Source organism: Oryctolagus cuniculus, chromosome 18 (assembly GCF_051225735.1).
Source record: "Oryctolagus cuniculus isolate XC-2025 breed Fujian yellow rabbit chromosome 18, ASM5122573v1, whole genome shotgun sequence".
Classification (NCBI taxonomy): Eukaryota; Metazoa; Chordata; class Mammalia; order Lagomorpha; family Leporidae; genus Oryctolagus; species Oryctolagus cuniculus.
In genome coordinates, this window is record NC_142884.1 from 23,312,600 (window position 1) to 23,333,579 (window position 20,980).

At 49.1% G+C, this 20,980-nt stretch overlaps 1 protein-coding gene across 21 annotated transcripts in view; it reads right to left on the reverse strand.

Moving 5' to 3' along the window:
- The window catches only part of LOC149120855 (protein Aster-A-like), a 426,501-nt gene that overhangs the window by 392,144 nt on the left and 13,377 nt on the right, over positions 1 to 20,980 (reverse strand). For 3 of the 21 annotated variants that reach the window (XM_089319544.1, XM_089319549.1, XM_089319548.1), the window contains 3 exons: positions 20,713 to 20,831; positions 20,480 to 20,622; positions 2,358 to 11,600 (listed from right to left, as the gene is read on the reverse strand). In XM_089319544.1, the coding sequence (XP_089175670.1) occupies positions 11,387 to 11,600; positions 20,480 to 20,622; positions 20,713 to 20,831 (476 nt within the window). In that variant the 3' untranslated portion in view covers positions 2,358 to 11,386. Of the gene's footprint in view, positions 1 to 2,357; positions 11,601 to 11,810; positions 12,604 to 13,138; positions 13,610 to 15,805; positions 19,057 to 20,479; positions 20,623 to 20,712; positions 20,832 to 20,980 lie in introns of those variants that run through there. The other 18 variants (XM_089319547.1, XM_089319550.1, XR_016224928.1 and 15 more) reach the window with 17 other exon arrangements.

Below are 20,980 nucleotides of genomic sequence, written 5' to 3' on the forward strand. Positions count from 1 at the left end.
CGGAGCTGCGGCTCACTAGGCTAATTCTCGGCCTTGCGGCGCTGGCACACCAGGTTCTAGTCCCGGTCAGGGCACCAGATTCTGTCCTGGTTGCCCCTCTTCCAGGCCAGCTCTCTGCTGTGGCCAGGGAGTGCAGTGGAGGATGGCCCAAGTGCTTGGGCCCTACACCCACATGGGAGACCAGGAGAAGCACCTGGCTCCTGCCATCGGATCAGCGCAGTGTGCCGGCCGCAGCGCGCCAGCCATGGCGGCCATTGGAGGGTGAACCAACGGCAAAGGAAGACCTTTCTCTCTGTCTCTCTCTCTCTCACTGTCCACTCTGCCTGTCAAAAAAAAAAAAAAAAAGAAAGAAAGAAAGAAAGAAAGAAAGAAAGAAAGAAAGAAAACAATACCCCATAGTGGTAAGCACACTGGCTCTCCTGTTTGTTAACTATACTGGTCCCCTGTTGATATCTAAGTATAAAATTTCATGCTTTCAACCTTGAGAACATTAAATAATGTTTATTATCTTTCCCAAAAAGTTCACTGGTATGATTATTCTAATACTTTAAACACAAGAATGACAAATGAAGCCTTTTTTTCTGAATTACATTATAAATTCTCTAATTCAGACAGGCCCTGACTTACAATAGTTTGAGTGTTGATTCTTTGGCTTTATGATTGTGTGAACTGATATGCATTCAGTAGAAACCGCACTGTAAACTTTAATCTTTTCAGTAAATTACATGAGATATTCAGTATTTTATTATAAAATGGACTTTGTGTTAGATGACTTTTCCCGGGTGTAGCCTACTATAAATATTCTGAATATGCTTCAGACAGACTAGGCTAAGTTATGATATTCAGCAGGTTATGTGTGTTGTATTAAGTGCATTTTCAATGTCTGACATTTTCAACACAAGATGGGTTTATACTGACAGAATCCCACTGCAAGTCAAGGGGCATCTGTATCAGAAAAATGAAAATATCTTCTGGAAATCTACCAACAATCTTTGCATTTTGAGTTTTTCTTGCCAGCATGAGTTCTCAGATGCTGAACAATGAGCCGCACATGAAAGACTCCACATTCCCACGACTGAAAGTCTTTCCACATTCCTCACCTGCATATGGTTTCTCTCTAGTGTGAATTCTCAGATGCTGAACAAGCTATGCACCAGTGCTGAAGGCCTTGCCACATTCCGTACCCTCATAGGGTTTCTCGCCAGTACGAAGTCTTTTGTGTTGAACAAGGTATGGAGAACCGCTAATGGCTTTCCCACATTCCTCACATTCACAGGGTTTCTCACCATTACGGATCCTTTGGTGTTGAACAGGGTATGAGCTACTACAAAAAGCTTTTCCACATTCTCTTCACATGGCTTCTCACCAGTATGGATACTTTGGTAAGTAAGTTGTCCAGACACAGAAAAGGCCTTTCCACATCCCTCACACTCATAGGGCTTCTCACCAGAGTGAATTCTCTCATGTTGAACACCATATGAAAAGGTACTAAAGGCCTTTAAGCATTCCTTACACCCAAACTGTTTTCACTAATGTGAGTATTCTGATGCTGAATAAGTCTCCCATAGGCTATAAGAGCTTTCCCACATTCTTTACCTTCATAGGGTTTCTCACCAATATGGATCCTTTGGTGTTGAACAAAGTATGAGCTACTACAAAGCTTTTCCACATTTTCTACACACAGGTGGCTTCTTACCAGTATGAGTACTCTTGATGTACAATACGTTGATGGCTGCTGAGAAAGGCCTTCCAACACCCCTTATGTTCATGTGGTTACTCACCAGCATGCCTTCTCCCATGTTTAACACAGGCTGAGCCTTGACTAGAGGCCTTTCCACATTCTTTACATTCATAATTTCTTAACAGTGTGAGTTCTCTGATGTTGAACAAGATATGAAGAAGCACTAAAGCCCTTCCCACATGCCTTCCATTTACATGGTTTCTCACCCAGATACAACTTCTGATGTATAACACATTGATGTTCACTACTAAAGTCCCTCCCACATTCTTCCTGTTTTTCCTGGGTATGTGTTCTGCCATGTTGAACAAATGCTGAGCCTTGACAAAAAGTCTTCCCACATCCCTGTATCCAAATGGTCTCTCTCTGTTAAGAATACTCTGATGTACAGCAAAAGATGTACATTTTTTATAAGTGGACATTTCGTCATAATTGGTTATCTCACATTTCAATTGCAAATCTGAAAGCAAATTAAATTTTTTTTTTTGTTTTCCTATGTAGAACAAATAGATTCCTATGGAAGAAAAAAGGCAAAATACCATAATACTAAAATATAGTTGTGATAGTCAAAAAAGGAGGAATGAAGAGATTAATGAGAGTTTATATAAACTAAGGCTGGTTATTAGTGAAACAGGTGTCACTTTATTTGAAGAGCTAATTAAAACATTGACATTCAAGCACCCCCCAGACCCCCTGAACCAGAATACACAGCAAATGAATGTTCCTGTGCATCTATTTTTTTTAAAAAAGCATTTTACTGAAATATAATAAACATACCAAGAAATGCATGTAAGTTTACAGATGAGTTCTTTGTTCTCTGATCACACTCCTAGCCAACACCCAAGAACAAAACATTACTAGTACCCCTAAGAGTCCTATCTTTCTTTTAATGTGGGAAAGAAGAGTATATTGTCATTCACATGGTATGATTAAGTGAAACAATATTTATAACTTATTGCCAAATTATATGACATCCACATAATTTTTATACTATTATATTAACTATCACAAATAAGAAAAAAATCTGTGATATTTATCTTTTGGGTTTGGCTTATTTCACTTAGCACACTGATTTCCAGTTGTATTCATTCTGTTGTAGATATATTTCATTTTTTTAATACTAAGTAATATTTCATCATGGATATATACATTTGGTATATAGGTATATGTGTGTGTGTGTGTATGGGTGGATATGTCTGCCCATCAGCTGATGGACATCTAGGTTGATTCCAAATGTTAGCTATTGTGAGTTGAACTGCTATTAACACAAGAGTGCAGGCAATTCTTTCATATGCTGATTTCATTTCTTTTGGATATATTCCAAAGAGTGAAATAGCTGGGTCATATGGAAGATTTATTTTTATTTTCTGAGGAATCTCCATACTGTTTAACTGGCATTCCCATCAACGTATTAGGGTACCTTTTTCTCTACATCCTCACCATCACTTATTGTTTGTTAATTTCTCTATGTAAGACATTCTAACTGGGGTGAGGTGAAACTTCATTGTGGTTTTGATTTGCATTTCCTAGATGGCTAGTGATCCTGAGCATTTTTTTCACTTGTCTGTTGCTATCTGCATTTTATCCTTTGAAAAATGCCTGCTCATATCCTTTGCCCATTTCTTAGCAGGTTGTTTTGTTGTTGTTGGGCTTCTTGAGCTCCTTATGTCATCTGTATGTTTTTAATCCTTTATTGAATGCAGTTTGCAAATATTTTCTCCCATTCTGTCAGTTGCCTCTTCACTTTGTTATTTGTTTTCTTTGCTGTGCAGAAGCTTTTTAGCCTGATGTAATCCCATTTGTCAATTTTTGTTTTCATGGCCTGTGTTTCTGGAGTCTTATCCAAGAAGTCTTTGCCTAGGCCAATGTCTTAGAGCAGTTCACCTATGTCTTCCTCTAGTAATTTAATGGTTTCAGGTCTTAAGTTTAGATCCTGGATCCATTGAGTTGAATTTTGTATGTGGTTTAAGGTAGGGATCTTGTTTCAAACTTCTGCGTGTGGAAATCCAGTTTTCCCAACACCACTTATTGAAGAGACTATCATTTATACAGGAAATGATTTTAGCTAGTTTGCCAAAGATGAGTTTGTTGTAGATATAGATATGTGGATTCATGTCTGGGGTTTCTATTCTGTTCCATTAGTCTACAGGTCTACCTGTGCATCAAATTTTTAACATCTGTAACAAATGCTTGTGACACAGATGAAATTTTCACTTGTGTAACCTATATTTCATCCCTCCATCCCCTCCTCCACATTTCTCTCTGTACTTAAATTAAAATCCATCTAACTTTTCATAAATAATGTGGTCCTTGCTTACCTATCAGGCCTCATGCCAGGCCACATTTCTCTTGGTTCCTATTCACATCACTTCCCCTTTCAGCACCTAGAATGTATCACAAGCTTTCTCATCTTTTGGTTCCGTGTATAGGTGGTATCATTTCCCAGAAAGCCTTTGGCATGGGTTCTTTGCAGACCAGATCTTTCTCGTCCTATACATGTTTAAGGTAAAATGTCATTGCACCAAGAATGTTGTAAGCTGCTGGCTTTGTCTAAGAACATTCATTTCTTTATTTTCTGTTCCTATTACTTCATTTCTTTGCTTTCCCACTGGCTTTCAGTATATAAATAGCAATATATTCTTCATTTATTTCTCCCAAACTCCCTGTACTAGACATTATTTTAGCTCTCATGCCCTTTGCCCACTTGCTAAGCCAGTGAATATGTTGTATCACATGGCAAAGAAATACTTATCAGTTGATTTATGATAGGGACTAGATCACTCCAGATGGGCCCTCAAAGCAGAGCTTTTTCCTTGCTGGGGGTGCAAGAAGTCAGAGAGATTTAGCAGAAGGGAAGTCAGGATAGTCACAGCGTGAGAAGGATGGCTCCTGCCAGACAGAGATAAATTCTTCCAGTAACCGGTGAGCTCGGAAGAGGACCCTGAGCCCCAAAGAACAGCAGCTATGGTTGATATCAGTTTTTTCTCCACATATTTACTTAATTAACTTATTTGAAAGGCAGAGTGACAGGCAGAAGGGGAGGAACACAGATCTTCTATCCACTGGTTCACTCCCTAAATGGCTGCTACAGCCAGGTCTGGGCCAGGCCAAAGACAGGAGCCAGTGACTCCAGCTGGGTTTCCCACATGGGTAGCAGGGTCCCAAGCAATTGGGCCACTCTCTGCTGCCTTCCTATGCACATTAATGGAACTGAATCAGAAGTGAGCAGCTGGGACTTGAAGCTCCAATATGGGATGCTTGTATAACAAGCAGCAGCTCAACATGTACGCCACAATGCCAGCTGTAGTTGATATCTTGACTTGGCTATGCTGCACTGGACTTCTACTCTATAGAACTACAATTGAGGGTGGTTTTAAGCTACTAAGTCTATGATAGTTTATTACAAGCATAGTTTGTTACAAGCAGTACACATTAATACATTCTTCAAGAGTGGGCCCAACCCATGTCAATCAGCACAAAACTATAACCCATTGATATACAGAAGGAATTGGCTGATAACAAGCAACAAACAAAATCATTGGACAAAATAAGTTAAATCAGGATGTTAAAGGGCAATCATTGTCAATCCACTAATATGAATGAGGGAATCCTTGAAACAATGTCTAGAGTGAGACAGAGAAGGTATAGGTAAAGTTCAGATATCTTGTGCCAAAAAGGAGGGAAAATATCAGATTCATGGGTTCCTAAACTCTTCAAATTATATTAATTAAATATGTACAGCTTTTTGTATGTCAGTCATAGCTCAACAAAGTGGGTAAAAAAATTGGGATGGACATTTGGCGAAGTGGTATGATACCACTTTGCAATGTCTACACCCTGTATCAGAACACCTGAGTTCTAGTACCAGCTCCACTTCCAATTCTAGCTTCTTGCTAATGTACACTGTGGGAGGCAGCAGGTGATGGCCCAAGTCGTTGGGTCTCTGCCACCGAGCTGGGAATCTGATGGAGTTCCATAACTGGCCTAAAAGTCATCTTAAGAATGGGAGTAAGAGTTGGCAAATTACTTCATCTTTGTAAATATACACTGAACCAAATGTCTCAGCTTGGTCTAATTCTGTCAATCTAAGAAAATACTTTCACATTGTTATTTGGTATCACTTTCTCAACACTTCTTCCTGCTTTTTTTTAAAAAAAGATTTATTTATTTATATGAAAGTCAGAGTTACACACAGAGAGAAGGAGAGGCAGAGAGAGAGAGGTCTTCCATCCGCTGGTTCACTCCCCAGTTGGCTGAAACAGCCGGAGCTGCGCCAATCCGAAGCCAGGAGCCAGGTCTTTCACATGGGTGCAGATGCCCAAGGACTTGGGCCATCTTCTACTGCTTTCCCAGGCCATAGCAGAGAGCTGGATCGGACATGGATTAGTGGGGACTCAAACTGGTGCCCCTGCTTTTTTTTTTTTTTTTAAGATTATTTATTTATTTGAAAGGCACAGTAATAGAGAGAGGAAAGAGAGAAAGCATTCATTCCCTGATTCACTCCCCAGATGGCTACAATGGCCAAAGCCTGGAACTTGGAACTCCATCCAGGGTCTCCCATGTAGGGGGCAGGGCCCAAAAACTTGGACTATGATCCACTGCTTTCCCAGGCGCATCAGCAGGGAGCTAGATCAGAAGCAGAACAGCTGGAACGCAAACTGGCACTTTGACATGAGATCTCATCTTATTAACAAGGTGATCAGTCATCTTATCAGGTCCCTGGGGAATTCCAAATCTTCTGACGTGTGGTCCAATGAAGCCATCAGATGAAGCCCATGGCTCTAACTCCCCAGCCACAGACTGCCCGGGGAGCTTAAACAATTTTCTAGGACATTTCACTCCTTCACTGCCCTATGGTAGCCCCCCGGCAAGATATCCCACATCGTACCTGCTCCGTAATTTACTCAATGAATGCATGAACGTCAGTTAGAAAAAAAACAGTCTCATAAGGAGGAAACAGGTACTTGGCATCATTCCTCCAAACAGCAGGAATTCAAGAGGTAGGTGATTAGATGGTGCCGTCTTAGGCAGAACACTTCAGGCTAATTCATGAAAAATACTTATGTAACCTACAAATCCCAGCATTTCAAGGAGAAACACCGACTTATGTGAGCCATGCCTTTAGGAAGGTGAGAACCAATCCGTCTCTGTTGGAGTTCTATCAGACTCTGGGAAACCCAAGCTGGAAGAAAAGGAGGCTTCGATGTCCACAGATGAAGGAAGCCAATAAACCTCCTCGTCCCTCCCTGTCAGCCTCCTTACAGGCTACGACCACCTGCAGACAAGATCTGGGAAGGGGGGTGGGGGTCGAAGCCCACGGAACCCAGCCGCTCACAGCTGCACGCAGGGCAGACCTCTTCCTGCAGTGTTCCCGCCAGGCCCCTCTGGAGGGGCTGATCTACGCCTGACACTGGGCTCCATGGCTCCCCTTGACAGATTCTCCTCGTTCCACCCTAATACTCTGGATGTTGAAAAACAGTTCATATCACCCAAGCCAGAACTTTCTTCATGGTGCCAGGAGAGGGTGAGGTCAGCCAAGACAGGACAAGTGGAGAAAATAGAAGAACTCGATCAGGCTCAATTTTCTCATCACTAATACAGGGTTAAGAACACCAGTCACTACATATGGTTTTCCTGAAGAATAAGAAAACCCACAGAAAACACTTAATAGAAGAATTATATAACATGAGCTAGCTGTTATTATTGAATTTATTATATGAAGAACATTACATGCCCTTTATTTCATTTTTACAAAAGAAGAACTTTGCTTCTATTTTTTATGGACACATCTCTCTGGCATGCTTTATTATAATTTTAAGCACAAAATTTAGAAAGTAGCCTTAAGAATATCGTTCTACAGGGCTGACACTGTGGTGTAGCAGGTAAAGTCGCCTCCTGCAGTGCCAGCATCTCATATAGGTGCCAGCTTGAGTCCCAGCTGCTCCACTTCCGATCCAGCTCTCTGCGATGGCCTGGGAAAGCAGTGGAAGATGGCTCAAGTGCTTGGGCCCCTGCACCCACAGAGACCCCAAACCAGCTCCTGGCGTTCGATCAGCTCCGCTCCAGCCATTGCAGCCATTTGGGGAGTGAACCAGTGGATGGAAGACTTTTATTTCTCTCTCTCTCTCTCTCTGCCTCTAACTCTGCCTTTCAAATAAATAATTAAAAAAAATCATTCTTAAAAAAAAAAAAAAAAACAGAAAAGACACTTGAATTGACACTTAAATTTCTCCCACCCTCCAGCAACTAAAGAGGCCCCACTCTGATATGATGGCTGGAAATATCAAAGCTTGTCACTGGGAAAGTAATTTGTACGACAGGTCTTTGGAAATCCTTTTACCTGCACTAACAGCTTTTACATAACACTGCTATAATCCTTAAAAGAGATAATACAATTTTTCAATGATTTATTTATTTGAAAGGCAGAATGTCAGAAGGAGAGAGAGAGGGAGAGGGAGAGGCAGAAAGAGAAAGAGATCTTCCATCTATTGGTTCACTCTTCAAATGGTGGCAACAGCCAGGTCTGAGCCAGACCAAAGCCAGGAACCAGGAATTCCATCCATCCAGGTCTCCCATACAGATGGCAGGGGCCCAAGCACTTGGACCATCTTCTGCTACTTTTGCAGGTGCAGCAGGTACTCCAACACAGGACGTCAGCATCGCAAGTGGTGGCCCGGCCTGCTGAGCCACGCCAGCCTCGAGGGTCTTTTTCAGACAACAGGAGGCTCAGGGCGCGCTCGTCTCTTCCTGGAGCACGCATGCGCAGGGTATGAAGTCCACAGCCTCCTTTTTAAACTAAGAATTAAGAGTCTTTTGCTTCCTAACATAAGCGGTTAGCGTGAATCTATTCTAGACACAAAACAGAACCCTAGTCACAAGCTAGCAAGAAAGAGGGAGATGCATCCCTAAATAATAACTATTCTATCTTCAGGTTACTCATTTTTTTCACAAGTCTGTATTAACTCTGCCTTCAGAAATTTCATATGCACATCCATTAATTGTACTTTATCAATATAATTAGGCTCATTCACTAACAAGAGTCTTCTCTGGAAGACATAACTCTGGCTAAGTGGTGGTTATAGACTAAGAGAATGAATGCAAAGTGGACGGAATCTTGCCTACGGAAAAGATGCTCACAAACTTGCCAAACCCCTGTTCTCCTTCACTAAATAACCAAAATATTGCCCACAAGAACCTTGCAAAATATCTTAGAAAATCTCATATTTAGATGGGATTCCTAAAGAACTTAAACACTTCTTGACTACCACTGCCCGTAACTGTGCACATCTCGGGCTCACACGGGTACCCCTTCTCAGGACTAACCCTATTCCCCGCCCACCAGTCCATCACGTGAGCGTCCCTGACCTAGCCAGCTGCACGGTCTTGAGCTCTGATCGTGCGCACGGCCATTCCCAGCACAGCCTCACATCCAGAACCAACGGGAGAGAAAGGGAGCCGGGCGCTGCTTCCCCAAGCTCCCAGCCTGGCAGGAGGCGCAGTCTCCGCGCGGGAGGTCCCTTGAAGACCCCTCTGGCTCAGAAAGGTCAGCAGCGGTCAGCACGGTGCCGGGACACCGCATCCCGCAGCCCGAGGCCACCCAGACCGGCTCCCTGCTGGCGCACCCCTGGGAGGCAGCGCGGGCTCCAGGCTCCGGCCTGGCCCACACCTGGCCGTTGAGGGCATCTGGGGAGCGCGCCCGCGGAAGGGGGACCTGTCTGTCTCCCTCGCTCTCTCAAATACAGGAGTGACTGGATAAACACACACACGCGACAGAGAACTCGTGCAATCGTAGTTCTGCGTCTCCTGCGGGAGAACATCACTCGAGGGCTTGTTAACCGCCCCGGCGCGGGCCCACTGCCCGGTGCGGACCCGCGCGGCGGCTGGAAGCCGAGCCGAGGCCTAGGTCACGGCGGCACTCCCACAGCTAACGGACGCAGGGGCACCCAGTCCTCGCGGGCACGCGCACGAGCGCACGCAACGACCCCCGCGCCTGAGACCCCGCCAGAGCCCACGGAGCCTCCCTGCCCTCGCGCTCGCCGCCTGTTGGGGTCCGGGTCCCGCGCCGGCCCACGTCCGCAGAGGTCCCCCAGTTCCTCCCATTATTGTTGTCGTCTTCACTCAACCCCTGGTTACCCTGTGGGGTTGGTCGGAGTCTGCAAAGCCCTTCCCCAGAGAACACGCACTGCCTTAGCCTAAGCTCGCTGCCGGGCTACGGTAACGAAAAACTGGCAGTGGGATCCGGGGTCCTGGTTGTCCCCGGTGGCCTCTGGGAAATGTAGTCCAAACTAAATTGGCCTGGCCTCAGTGGCCTTTGGGAAATGTAGTCCAGAGGCATAAAAAGGCCGCGCAAGGACTGCCCACCAGGCGCCCCAGGGACTGGGAGTGCGCAGGCGCAGGAGCGCGCTGGCCGCGGAACCCGGAGCTGGAAGATGACAAAAAATCCTGTAATAGGTACTAAAATGTGTCCTGACGTTAACGTGAAAATATGGTAGCTATTCAAAATAACTTATGTTATTCAATAAAATATTAGTAGGCGAATGTAACCTGGTATTGCTATAGACTAAACATGTGAGGGAAATGTAGCCGCCCTCTGATAAAGCGATTTAATTTTTATTAGATATTAAAATTATAGGCTAGGGGCCGACGCTTTGGCGTAGCGGGTTAACGCCCTAGCCTGAAGTGCCGGCATCCCATATGGGCGCCGGTTCTAGTCCCGGCTGCTCCACTCTCGATCCAGCTCACTGCCAGGGAAAGCAGAGGAAGATGGCCCAAGTGCTTGGGCCCCTGCACCCACGTGGTAGACCTGGAAGAAGCTCCTGGCTCCTGGCTTCAGTAGACCTGGAAGAAGCTCCTGGCTCCTGGCTTCAGATCCACGCGGCTCCGGCCATTGTGGCCAACTGGGGAGTGAACCAGCCGATGGAAGACCTTTCTCTCTCTCTCTCTCTCTCTCTCTCTCTCTCTCTCTCTCTCTCTCCCCCTCCCTCTCTCTCTCCGCCTCTCCTTCGCTCTCTGTGTAATTCTGATTTTCAAGTAAATAAATAAATCTTCAAAAAATAAAAATAAAATAAAATTATAGGCTATAGTGTTGTGTAGTCTTAAGATTTTTCTTGAGGGGCTGGCGTTGGCATCTCATATGGACACCTGTTTGAATCCTGGCTGCTCCACTTCCTATACCGCTTCCTGCTATGGTCTGGGAAAACAGTAGAAGATGGACCAAGTCCTTGGGCTCCTGCACCCGTGTGGGAGACCTGGAAGAAGCTCCTGGCTCCTGGCTTTGGATCAGTTCAGCTCCAGCCATTGCAGCCATCTGGGGAGTGAACCAGCAGATGGAAGCCCTCTCTCTGTCTCCCCCCCCCCCTTTGTAACTCTACCTCTCAAATGAATAAATGAAAAATATTAAAAATAATTTCCTTGAAAAAGAAAATAAATACAATCAGGCTAATTAAACAACTATTACCTAAATTTAAAAGACATGTATCTTTCTGTCCTACCATGCACTACAGGATTTTTACTCTTCTTGATTACTTTTCCAGTAACATTTCTCTGAACTGCCTGGAGCTTTTACGGCGTAGTTCTTTTTGTTTATGTAGCAGTAAAGCTGAATTCAGGCACATGTAAGATTCACTTTGCCTACCAACCCAGCTTTTATTAAGCCCGCATCACACTGTCTCCTGTTGTCAGCTCAATAACATTTGAGGACGGAATAGGATTCTGCTTGATGGTAGCAGCAGGCTTCCGGCCTTGGAATTGATTCCCAGCTCTCCACGCGTGTCCATCCACTGTGTTCTGCAGGCTCTCCCAGGTACAGCGGCTGTGCACGTGTAGACTGCTCATCTCCCTCTGAACTCCGTTAACCTGGAAACTACAGGGAGAGGGCTTGCTGCCTACTCCCTTCATGTTGATTTTGTAATTGGCCAGAAAATATTCTGGCTGCTTCTGCACAGGCATTTTTTGGATAAGATTAACGTTGAAATCAGTGGTCTTTGAGTAAAGCACATTAGCCTTTATGATTTGGGGTGGGCCATATCCAATCAGTTGAAGGAATATAGACTTAATTAATATAGACTTCTTCATGCAAGAAGGAATATTTAATTTTACTTATTTGAAAGAGTTACAGAGAGGCAGAGAGAGAGAGAGAGAGAGAGAGAGAGAGAGAGAGAGAGAGAGAGATCTTCCATCCGCTGGTTCACTCCTCAAATGGCCACAACTGGAGCTAAACTGATCTGAAGCCAGGAGCCAGGATCTTCTTCCAGGTCTGCTGCATGGGTGCGGGGCCCAAGGACTTGGGCCATCGTCTGGTGTTTTCCCAGGCACATCAGTAGGGAGCTGGATCAGAAGTGGAGCAGCTAGGTCTAGAACTGGCATCCATATGGGATGCTGGCCGTGCAGGCTGTGGCTTAGCCCACTGCACCACAGTGCCGGCCCTGCCTCGTATTTTTAATATGCGTCCTTTTCTGTTTGAATGATGACACTACATTTTTTATTATTGCATTTGAATGGATTTTAGTCTTTTTTCAGAGATCCAGCCACTGGAGGGAGGAGCCTGCTGTGTATAAGATACTGTGCTCATCTGAAGCTGAAGGTAAACTCACAGGTGCTGAGGGGTAAGGGAAGGTCCTCTGTGCTGTTACTCTCACCGGCGGAACTTCACAGACCTGCGTAATGCCAGCACCCAGGACATCTGGGGAATGTGTAAACATGCCTCATGATCTCCCAGCTGACTTCCTGGTGCACCTCAGGTCCCTCCTGCATTGGCTCTATCTTCAGTTTGGCACCGGTGATGGTTCCTGCACAGATCTGTCCTCACTGAATTGGAGAATAAATGACATAAAGTGACGCAGGGAGAGGCAGCTTCGGTCCTTTTCCTGTCGAGGAAAACATCTCTGCACAAACTAATAGAGATGAAGGCATCAGCAAGATTGGGTCACCTGGGCCGTGCTCCTTTATAGCACTTTGCAGAGAGTGACGGGGAAATTCTAAGGGGAAATGAAGATGCTCAGCCTGATCAGGCCACGGTAAGCAGCCGGGTCCCCATGTTGTTGTACCCGGATGTCCGGCAATGGTGGTGCCAATTATACTGCTCAGTGCTTGGCAGCTAGCATTCCCCTCTCTTCCCCGCCCCCTCCTGCCCTTCCTGCCTCCCTCCCACTTCTCTCTCTCTCTCCCTCTCTCTCCCTCCCTCCTCTCCTCTTTCACCTACACATTCTTCCCGTTTTCCACACTCTCCCACTCTGCTTCGTAAGGCAGGCATAAGCTGTCCTCAGAAAGAACCCTCAGTATCTTGGGAAGCCTCTGTCTTAGGTGAGGCTTCTAGATGGTCTCCAGATAAAGGGAGGCCCCTGTCCTCCCAAAAGGAGGTGGCGACCACATCTATTAGCCCAGTAGCATCGAGTGCAAATATTTTCTTTTCTTTTTTTAGAATTATTTATTTATTTGAAAGTCAGAGTTACATAGAGAAGGAGAGGGAGAGAGAGGGAGAGAGAGGGGGAGAGAGAGAGAGAGAGAGAGAGAGAGAGAGAGGTCTTCCATCCACTGGTTCACTTCCCAGTTGGCCACAATGGCCGGAGCTGTGCTGATCTGAAGGCAGGAGCCAGGATCTTCTTCCAGGTCTCCCACATGTGTGCAGGGGCCCAAGGACTTGGGCCATCTTCTACTGCTTTCCCAGGCCATAGCAGAGAGCTGGATCAGAAGTGGAGCAGCCGGGACTGGAACCAGCGGCCATATGGGATGCCGGCACTGCAGGTTGGCAGCTTTACTCACTACGTCACAGCGCCAGCCCCTCAAGTATTTTCAAATGCATCCACTGAAATACATCCCAGATCTCAAGGTGCAACTCGTTCCGTATCAGGCGCTGACTTCAGTGTGACAGACCTGCCAGGGCCGTGAATTGAATGCAGAATAGGAGTGCAGAAGCTCTACTGCATTATAACTGCACCTCATCATTAGTTTTCAGCGAAGCCTGCTCTCTTGCTGCAGGGTGAGAATGCCTTAAACAAGGGAGCTTTCTGGCTTTGCTAACATTCTCTGAGTTCCTTTATTTTAAAGTCTGTTTTCTTTAGCTATTCTATGGAGGTTACAGAAAACTAACCAATTATACAGTCCTTAAAGTTGCTATTTCTCATGTATTTTTCAAGTTCAAGAGCCTTTGTTACCCCCATACATATGTAGCTCATCTCATTCACCACAGGCGAGAGTTCCAGTAACTGTGATCCTGCAGCATATTGGGGGAAATCAACCCTGGACTGCAGCCAGCAAGTGGGCCCTTGTCCTCTGATGGATTGATGGGTGATCTAATTCTATTTGTTTTTTAAATATTTATTTATTTGAAAGGCAGAGTTAGAGAAAGAGAGAGAGAGAGAATCTTCCATCTGCTGATTCACTTCCCAAATGGCCCAGTGGCCAAGGCTGGGTCTGGCTGAAGCCAGGAGCCTAGAACTCCATATGGGTCTCTAATGTGAGTGCTGGGGCCCAAGCACTTGGGCCATCTGTGGTATGGGAGACAGGGGTGGTGGGAGCACCAGTAAAGACCCCGTGCAAACTGGGGTTTGAACACAGGCTACCTCTGAGAGGCAGGAAATGCACCTGAATTTTTTCTCAATGAGGACGAGGAACACTATCCACCCGATTCTGTGATTAGTAACTGTGGTCACTTCAGGGATTCTGTTGCTCTGGCTGGACACCACAGACTGGGCCATTTATGAAGAACAGAGGTTGGTCTGGCTCCCAGGTCTGGAGGCTGGGCAGGCCCAGAGTGTGCACTGGCGACTGCTCACCAACTGACCTTTTCCCTGTGTCATGGTGGCAGGCATCATGCGGCGAGATGGAGCAAGTCAGAGAGAGAGTTTGCTGTTATTGTAAAGTCCCTCCCTGGAGAGCCCACGGCTCTCTCAGTCCCTGGCTCCCTCAGTCCACGAGCGAATTAAGACGTTCAAGAAGGCAGAATCTCATGGCCCACGCACCTCTCCATGACGCACCTGTCAGACACCATGAACACATGACTTAGGGGACTGTGTGTCCAATGCATGGAATCTGGAGGACACAGTCCCCATCACTCTCGCTGAGTCCACCACGATCCCTCCTCTGGACCACGGCCTCAGCCTCCTGACAGCTCTCCTCGCTTGTGGGCTCGCCCCCAGCTACCCATCGCTCATCCCCAACTCTCAGGAGGAGGCAGCTTTCTCCTGGCTTCCTTCAAAGCCTGCACAGCCTCTGCTCTGTCCTCTCTCTGAGCCCCCTCCTCTCCTTGACTCCGTTCCATCCCCGTTGGCTTCAAGGACCATTCCCTGAGGGCACCAAGCGGCCCTCCTCGGGCCTTTGCCGTGACTGGATTGCCCTTCCACTGACTAACTCTGTGGCTCACTCAACTGCCGCCTTCTAGACTTCACTTAAATCTCACCTTAGTGAGGCTTGCCCTGTCCATTCAGTGTGAAACCTGAAACCCATGCTTCTCCCCATCCCCAAACTCAATTCCCCATGAGTTGCTTTGTTCTCTACGGCACTGGTTACTGGCTGATCTAAGAAATAATCTACTTCTTGATTACGTTACTTGCTTGTGCTCTCCCCTCCAAATAGGATGTAGGCACGATTAAGGCAGGAAGTTTTCCTTTCTGTAATCGATGCTGCACTTAAAATTGTCCCAAGCGCATCCTCGGTACTCAGTAAGTTGGCTAATGGATAAATGAGTGCCTGAGCGGTGTTCTGCATGTTATCTGGAGTTTCACTAGAAACTGAATTTACTGGGGCTGGCGCTGTGGCTCACTTGGTTAATCCTCTGCCTGCGGCGCCGGCATCCCATGTAGGTCCTGGGTTCTAGTCTTGGTTGCTCCTCTTCCAGTCCAGCTCTCTGCTGTGGCACAGGAAGGCAGTGGAGGATGGCCCAAGTGCTTGGCACCTTCCCCTGCATGGGAGACCGGGAGGAAGCACCTGGCTCCTGGCTTCGGATTGGTGTAGCGCCGGCCGTAGTGGCCATTTTGGGGGTGAACCAATGGAAAAAGGAAGACCTTTCTCTCTGTCTCTCTCTCTCTCACTGTCTAACTCTATCTGTCAAATAAAAAAAACAAAACTAAATTTACTGTATTTTGGCAAAGCCAGTCAAATCTGTTTATTTAGACCAAGTGGCCAGGATGGTTCTGGTCCTGTTTCAGTCACCTACTTCCGTTTTCTGTCAGATTCTCGCCATCGCCTTTGTCAGCCCCTCTGTTCCAGCTCATGGTTTCGCCTTTGAGTCATTGCAGAACCATTTAAGCTGTCACTGGGTACGGGCACTGTGCGGAGCCTGCCAGGTTACCCAAAGGGAACGAGCTGGAAAAGCTCTTAGGGGGAGGTGCGAAGCCAGCCTACTGGGAAATGGGTGTGGCATATCCACAATGGTTTCATCAGAGTCAAAGCCAACCCTGACTTCGCAGTCTGAAGAGCGGCTGCCTACTCGAGTGAAGGCGACTGTGGAATCTGTGGCAGGTGGGCCAGAAAACAGGACACCGGACAGAGTAGCTCTCCGTTGCTGTCCATCAAGACCCCAGGATTTCAGCCGAGGGGTGGTTCCTGGCTCAAAGGGAGGTTTTAAAATTGGCTGGGGCGGAAGTCGCCCGCGACTCGGGGCAGATGCATTAGGGGCTGATGCGGCCAAGGCTGGAACCCCTGCTTTCTTCTTGTCACAAAACGGTGCAGTGGCCGGGATGCACCCGTCTTTGAACAGCCCGCGACCTCCTGGTTCACTTTTAAAATCCGGCAGTACCAGGTTGATCCCTTAGCAGCACAGCACGACCTTTTCGTGGGAAAAGCTGAATGGTTGGGGGCAAGTGACTTCACTTTCTGTCTCTTTTCTCCCACGATGAGTTTTCTTTTTTTAATTTTTGTTTTTGATTTAGTCTAAGCTTACTGGTTTTCCCTTATCTACAATAAGGGGCCTGGCCACAGCCCTTGACATTCCATCCGACACGTGCCTACCCTTTCAGGTGCTGGCACGAGGGGCTCATCGTCCTGCAGGCAGACGCAGAAGGACGAGGGAGGGGAAGAGTAGCTTCTCCGCAAACAACCACAGGACCAATATGGCCACCACCAATTACGCCTCGCTGTATCTAATGGACGTGGGATCTGTGCTTTATTCTGAGGACCGGCTGAGAGGAGGCCGCACGTGTTCCAGGTCAGAAGTTCCAGGCTCAGAGCAGACGCCTTCAGAGAGGTCATGCCTGAGGGTGAAGTAGAAGCCATCTTCCAAGGATTTTCTGGGGTGGACGGGAGAGGTTTGGGGAAAGGTAGTGGGGTACCAAGAAGCCACTTGCATTCCTGATTGTTGAAAACAATAACGTACTAGTGTAGGCCCAAAGAGGATAAGGAGTTAAAGAATACGAAGGGGCTGCTGTTGTGGTGTAGCGCATAAAGCTGCCTCCTGGGACGACGATGCCAGCATCCCACATGGACAACGGCGGAGTCCCCGTTGCTCCACTTCCCGTCCAGCTCCCTGCTGATGTACTTGGGAAAAGCAACAGAAGAGGGCCCAGGAGCTTGGGCCCCTGCCACCCATGTGGGAGACCTAGAAGAAGCTCCTGGCTCCTGGCCTCAGTATGGCCCAGCCTTAGGGCCATTGCAGCCATCTGGGGAATGAACCAGGGGATGGAAGCTCACTCATTCGCTCTGTCTCTCCCTTTCTTAGTGTAACTTCGACTTTCAAATGAATAAATCTTTTAAAATATATTTTAAAAATTGGCTGGGGCTGCTGAGCATAAAACCAGGTGGACTGGTGGCCTTGGTAGGGGGTGTCTGCTCCGGCTGGCCTGGCCCTGGCGAATGGGGGAAGCTCACAGGGGGTCACCATGGAGACCTGAAGGTGGGTGCCTGTGAGTGGGGATTGGCTTCCATGTGGCTTACCAAATCACACTTGGCCGAGTCCACAGAGTCTGGCTGCACTGGTGACAGTGACCGCAGAGGCCATGCCGAGCTCACTGGTGAAGACGGGAATTTGTGGCAGCGACTAAAGGAATCTGTAAGGAAAAGAGAGGGACTCCATATCCATAGGGGTGGAGGACTCAGTTCTGCGGGTGGTAGACTTGGAGAAAACGGAAACAGCTGCTTTCTCCTCTGGTCTTCAGTTGTCCATCAGAACACATCCGAGTTTTAATTTCTCCTGACAGTAAGATACTTTGAAGATCAGAGTAAAGACTTGTAGCGAAAAGACCAGAATTCAAATGGGCTCTATTTCCACTTGAAAGTGGAATTCTTAACAAAAATACTGAACTTCAAGAAAGAAATGGCCAGAACAGCAAAAAGAAAAAAAAAATAAGGATTGAGTGTCTCATCCCATCATTTCAGGATCAGCATATGGCGTGGGGTTGGTACAGGGGCAGAGGAATTTTGTTAACAGAGCCCGCATCTGGCAGGAGTGGGTGGAGATTTTGTTTGACAGCACATCTGTAGCCTTCCTCCCTTCCTCTCCTCTGTCTTCAGTGGGGTTGGAGAACCGGACCAATGGCCTTCAGGAACTTTTCCTTGGCTAAACTTTCTGAACCCATTGTGGCTGGATCCCAAAGTCCCTGCACCACTCTCCTAAAGAGGCAGGAGCCGGCTGGTGCCGCGGCTCACTAGGCTAATCCTCCGCCTTGTGGCGCCGGCACCCTGGGTTCTAGTCCCAGTTGGGGCACTAGATTCTGTCCTGGTTGCTCCTCTTCCAGTCCAGTTCTCTGCTGTGGCCCAGGAGTGATGGAAGATGGCCCAAGTGCTTGGGCCCTGCACCCCATGGGAGACCAGGATAAGCACCTGGCTCCTCGCTTCGGATCAGCGCAGCGCACCTGCCATAGCGGCCACTTTGGGGGTGAACCAACGGAAGGAAGACCTTTCTCTCACTCTCTCTCTCTCACTATCTAACTCTGCCTGTCAAAACAAAACAAAACAAAACAACAACAACAACAACAAAAACAAGAGGCAGGAGCCCCCCAGCAGGGCCGGCTCCATGAGCTGGGGAAGGCACGACTTCTGACGCCTGAGCTCACAGGGGACAACTTCGCCTTCTTACTCCCGGTGGCTCCCGGGTGGTTGGAAGGAATGCAGGTTTCCTGCAGAGGCCCAGGCCCCCAGAGCAAGGAAAAAGCATCGGGTCGCTTCCCCAGACGATGCTGATGGCACACTCCATTGCCTGCATGTGATGGGCGCTTCTACGCTTGGGTCACTATTTGGCCGTCCTCCATCTTCGGCTGTCCCTTCCTCCTCCCCAGGGCTCGCTCAGTCTTCTTTGGGCTGGCATCTAGGTACTCTGGATGGAACGGAGCTCATGGGGGGAACTTCTTTCTCGCCAGGGTGGTGATGGAGGAGGGTCAGGTTGCACCCTGGATGAGAGATCTTAGCTGTCCGGAATGGCCAAGCCTCTTGGAGTTCCCAGTGCCCAGTGCTGGCTCCATCTGAGAGTCCTGCCCAACACTGAGGAGCTTGGAGCCTCCTGGATCGCATAAGCTAAGCAGCGAGACAGAAACCCCGGTGGAAGACAGGCCAGGGAGCGGTGCAGCAGCTGCCGGGTGGGCATGGCCAGTCAGGGGGACCTGGAGCGCGGTGGCCCCGGGAGGCGGGTATGAAGCTCGCCGAGGCCGTTGCCCGTGGACAGCAGCTGCGTGCGCCGTGGGGTCCCTTGGCGCGGAGTCCGGAACCTCAGAGCGGTGTCCTGGCTGCCAACTCCGAGGCGAGGCACAGCGCTCAGCCCCAGGCGGGTGAGGGAAGGGTGCGTGAGCCAAGGGCGCGAAGACATTGCAACGGAGGCCCAAGGGCGAGGTCCAACGGCCCAACCCCTGCTGGCCTCGCGCGCTTCGCGCCTGCTCTCGCTTGGTGGCGGGCGTTTGGCACCGAGCGGGCTCCCGCCGTAGGTGGCGACCGACCAGGTCTGCAGGGGCTCGCCCAGCACCGGCACCGGGGGGCAGGAGCGTCTGCCACCTCTGCCTGTGAGTCCGCCAGCCCTTGTCACGAAGACCCTACCCGAAGGCAGAGAGGCGGGAGCAACCTTGATTCTCCCGGGAGAGGAGCTGGACTACGGGAAGGGGGTGGGGCAGGGGAGAGGGGCTGCTGACCACATCCCGGGCTGGCAGGCGGGTTCTCTTCACTGCTCGCTGCAAGTTTGGTTTTTAAAAAGGCGTGTGAGCCTTAGAACCCTTCCCCCCGGCCTGACAGCTGGTAGTGGCCCTAAAAGGACTTCTTGTCCCAGGCGCTCAGACTCCAGAGCTCCCGAATATAACCGTTTGAGCCACGGTGTCTCCCTGTGTCATGGACGCGTCGTGAATTGATGCTTTCTATGGTCTTCGGGATACTGTGCACCAGGCATCCCTGTAGTGGGCACAGGCACTGCCTGCTGGGAGGCCGTGTTTACAGAGCCCGAGATCAAAGCCCTCCCGCCCGCTTCCCAGCTGTGCCGCTTCCCAGCTGTGCCGGGGCTGCAGAGGGCCCCCAGCCCCGCCCCACGCTGTGCCCTAGTCCTTATTGCCACGGCACGCCCTGCACCGGCACCAGTGCTAACTGGTTCCCCAGCAGAACACGAGCTCCCCAGGGACAGGGTCTGTCTGGTCTCCCCCAGCGCTGGGCGCACACAAGATGCTTGGCAGCCGATGAACGCGTGTTCACTCTCACCCGGGGTCCCTCCCTCTCTCCCGGTTCAACACCGCCCTCTGCGGGGATGAGGAGGGGAGGGGTCCCAGAGTCCAGGGGCCCCGGGGCCCAGCACTTCCGCTCTTGGGGTGGGGGGTGGGGCGAGGGGCGGGCGCGGCTCACCGGAGCCGGGCCTTGTTCCGGGCCAGGCCCAGGATGCAGTAGCGATGGGCGGTGTGGAAGTAGTCCTGGTAGGGGATGCCGTGAGTTAGCACCTCTGAGTCCACCACGCAGCCGCCAGCCTGCGGGCCGCGCCGGAACAGCGTCTGTGGGGCGAGGGCAGAGGGGTCAGGACCTCCCGCGCCGCAGTCCTACCTGCCTGCCCTCCCTCCCCGACCCGGCCCCGCCCGGTCCACCTGTGTCTCCACCACAGAGGCGCTCTTGGGGCCCAGCGGGTTGCTGATGGGGATGGTGTAAGTCAGCACCCGGCGCTGGTGGCACTTGTTGTCCCCGCTCCAGGGGCTCAGGGTCACGTCTGGGGGCGGACGGGAGGAGCAGAGTGAGGTGGCCGTTCCCCAGTGCTGTGCCCGCGTGCTGCGGTTTCCACTCTCTGGGGCGTGCGTCCCAGACCCCACCTCTGGTCCCCCCTTGCCCTCTGCACCACCTGCCTGCCAGGAGCCTGAA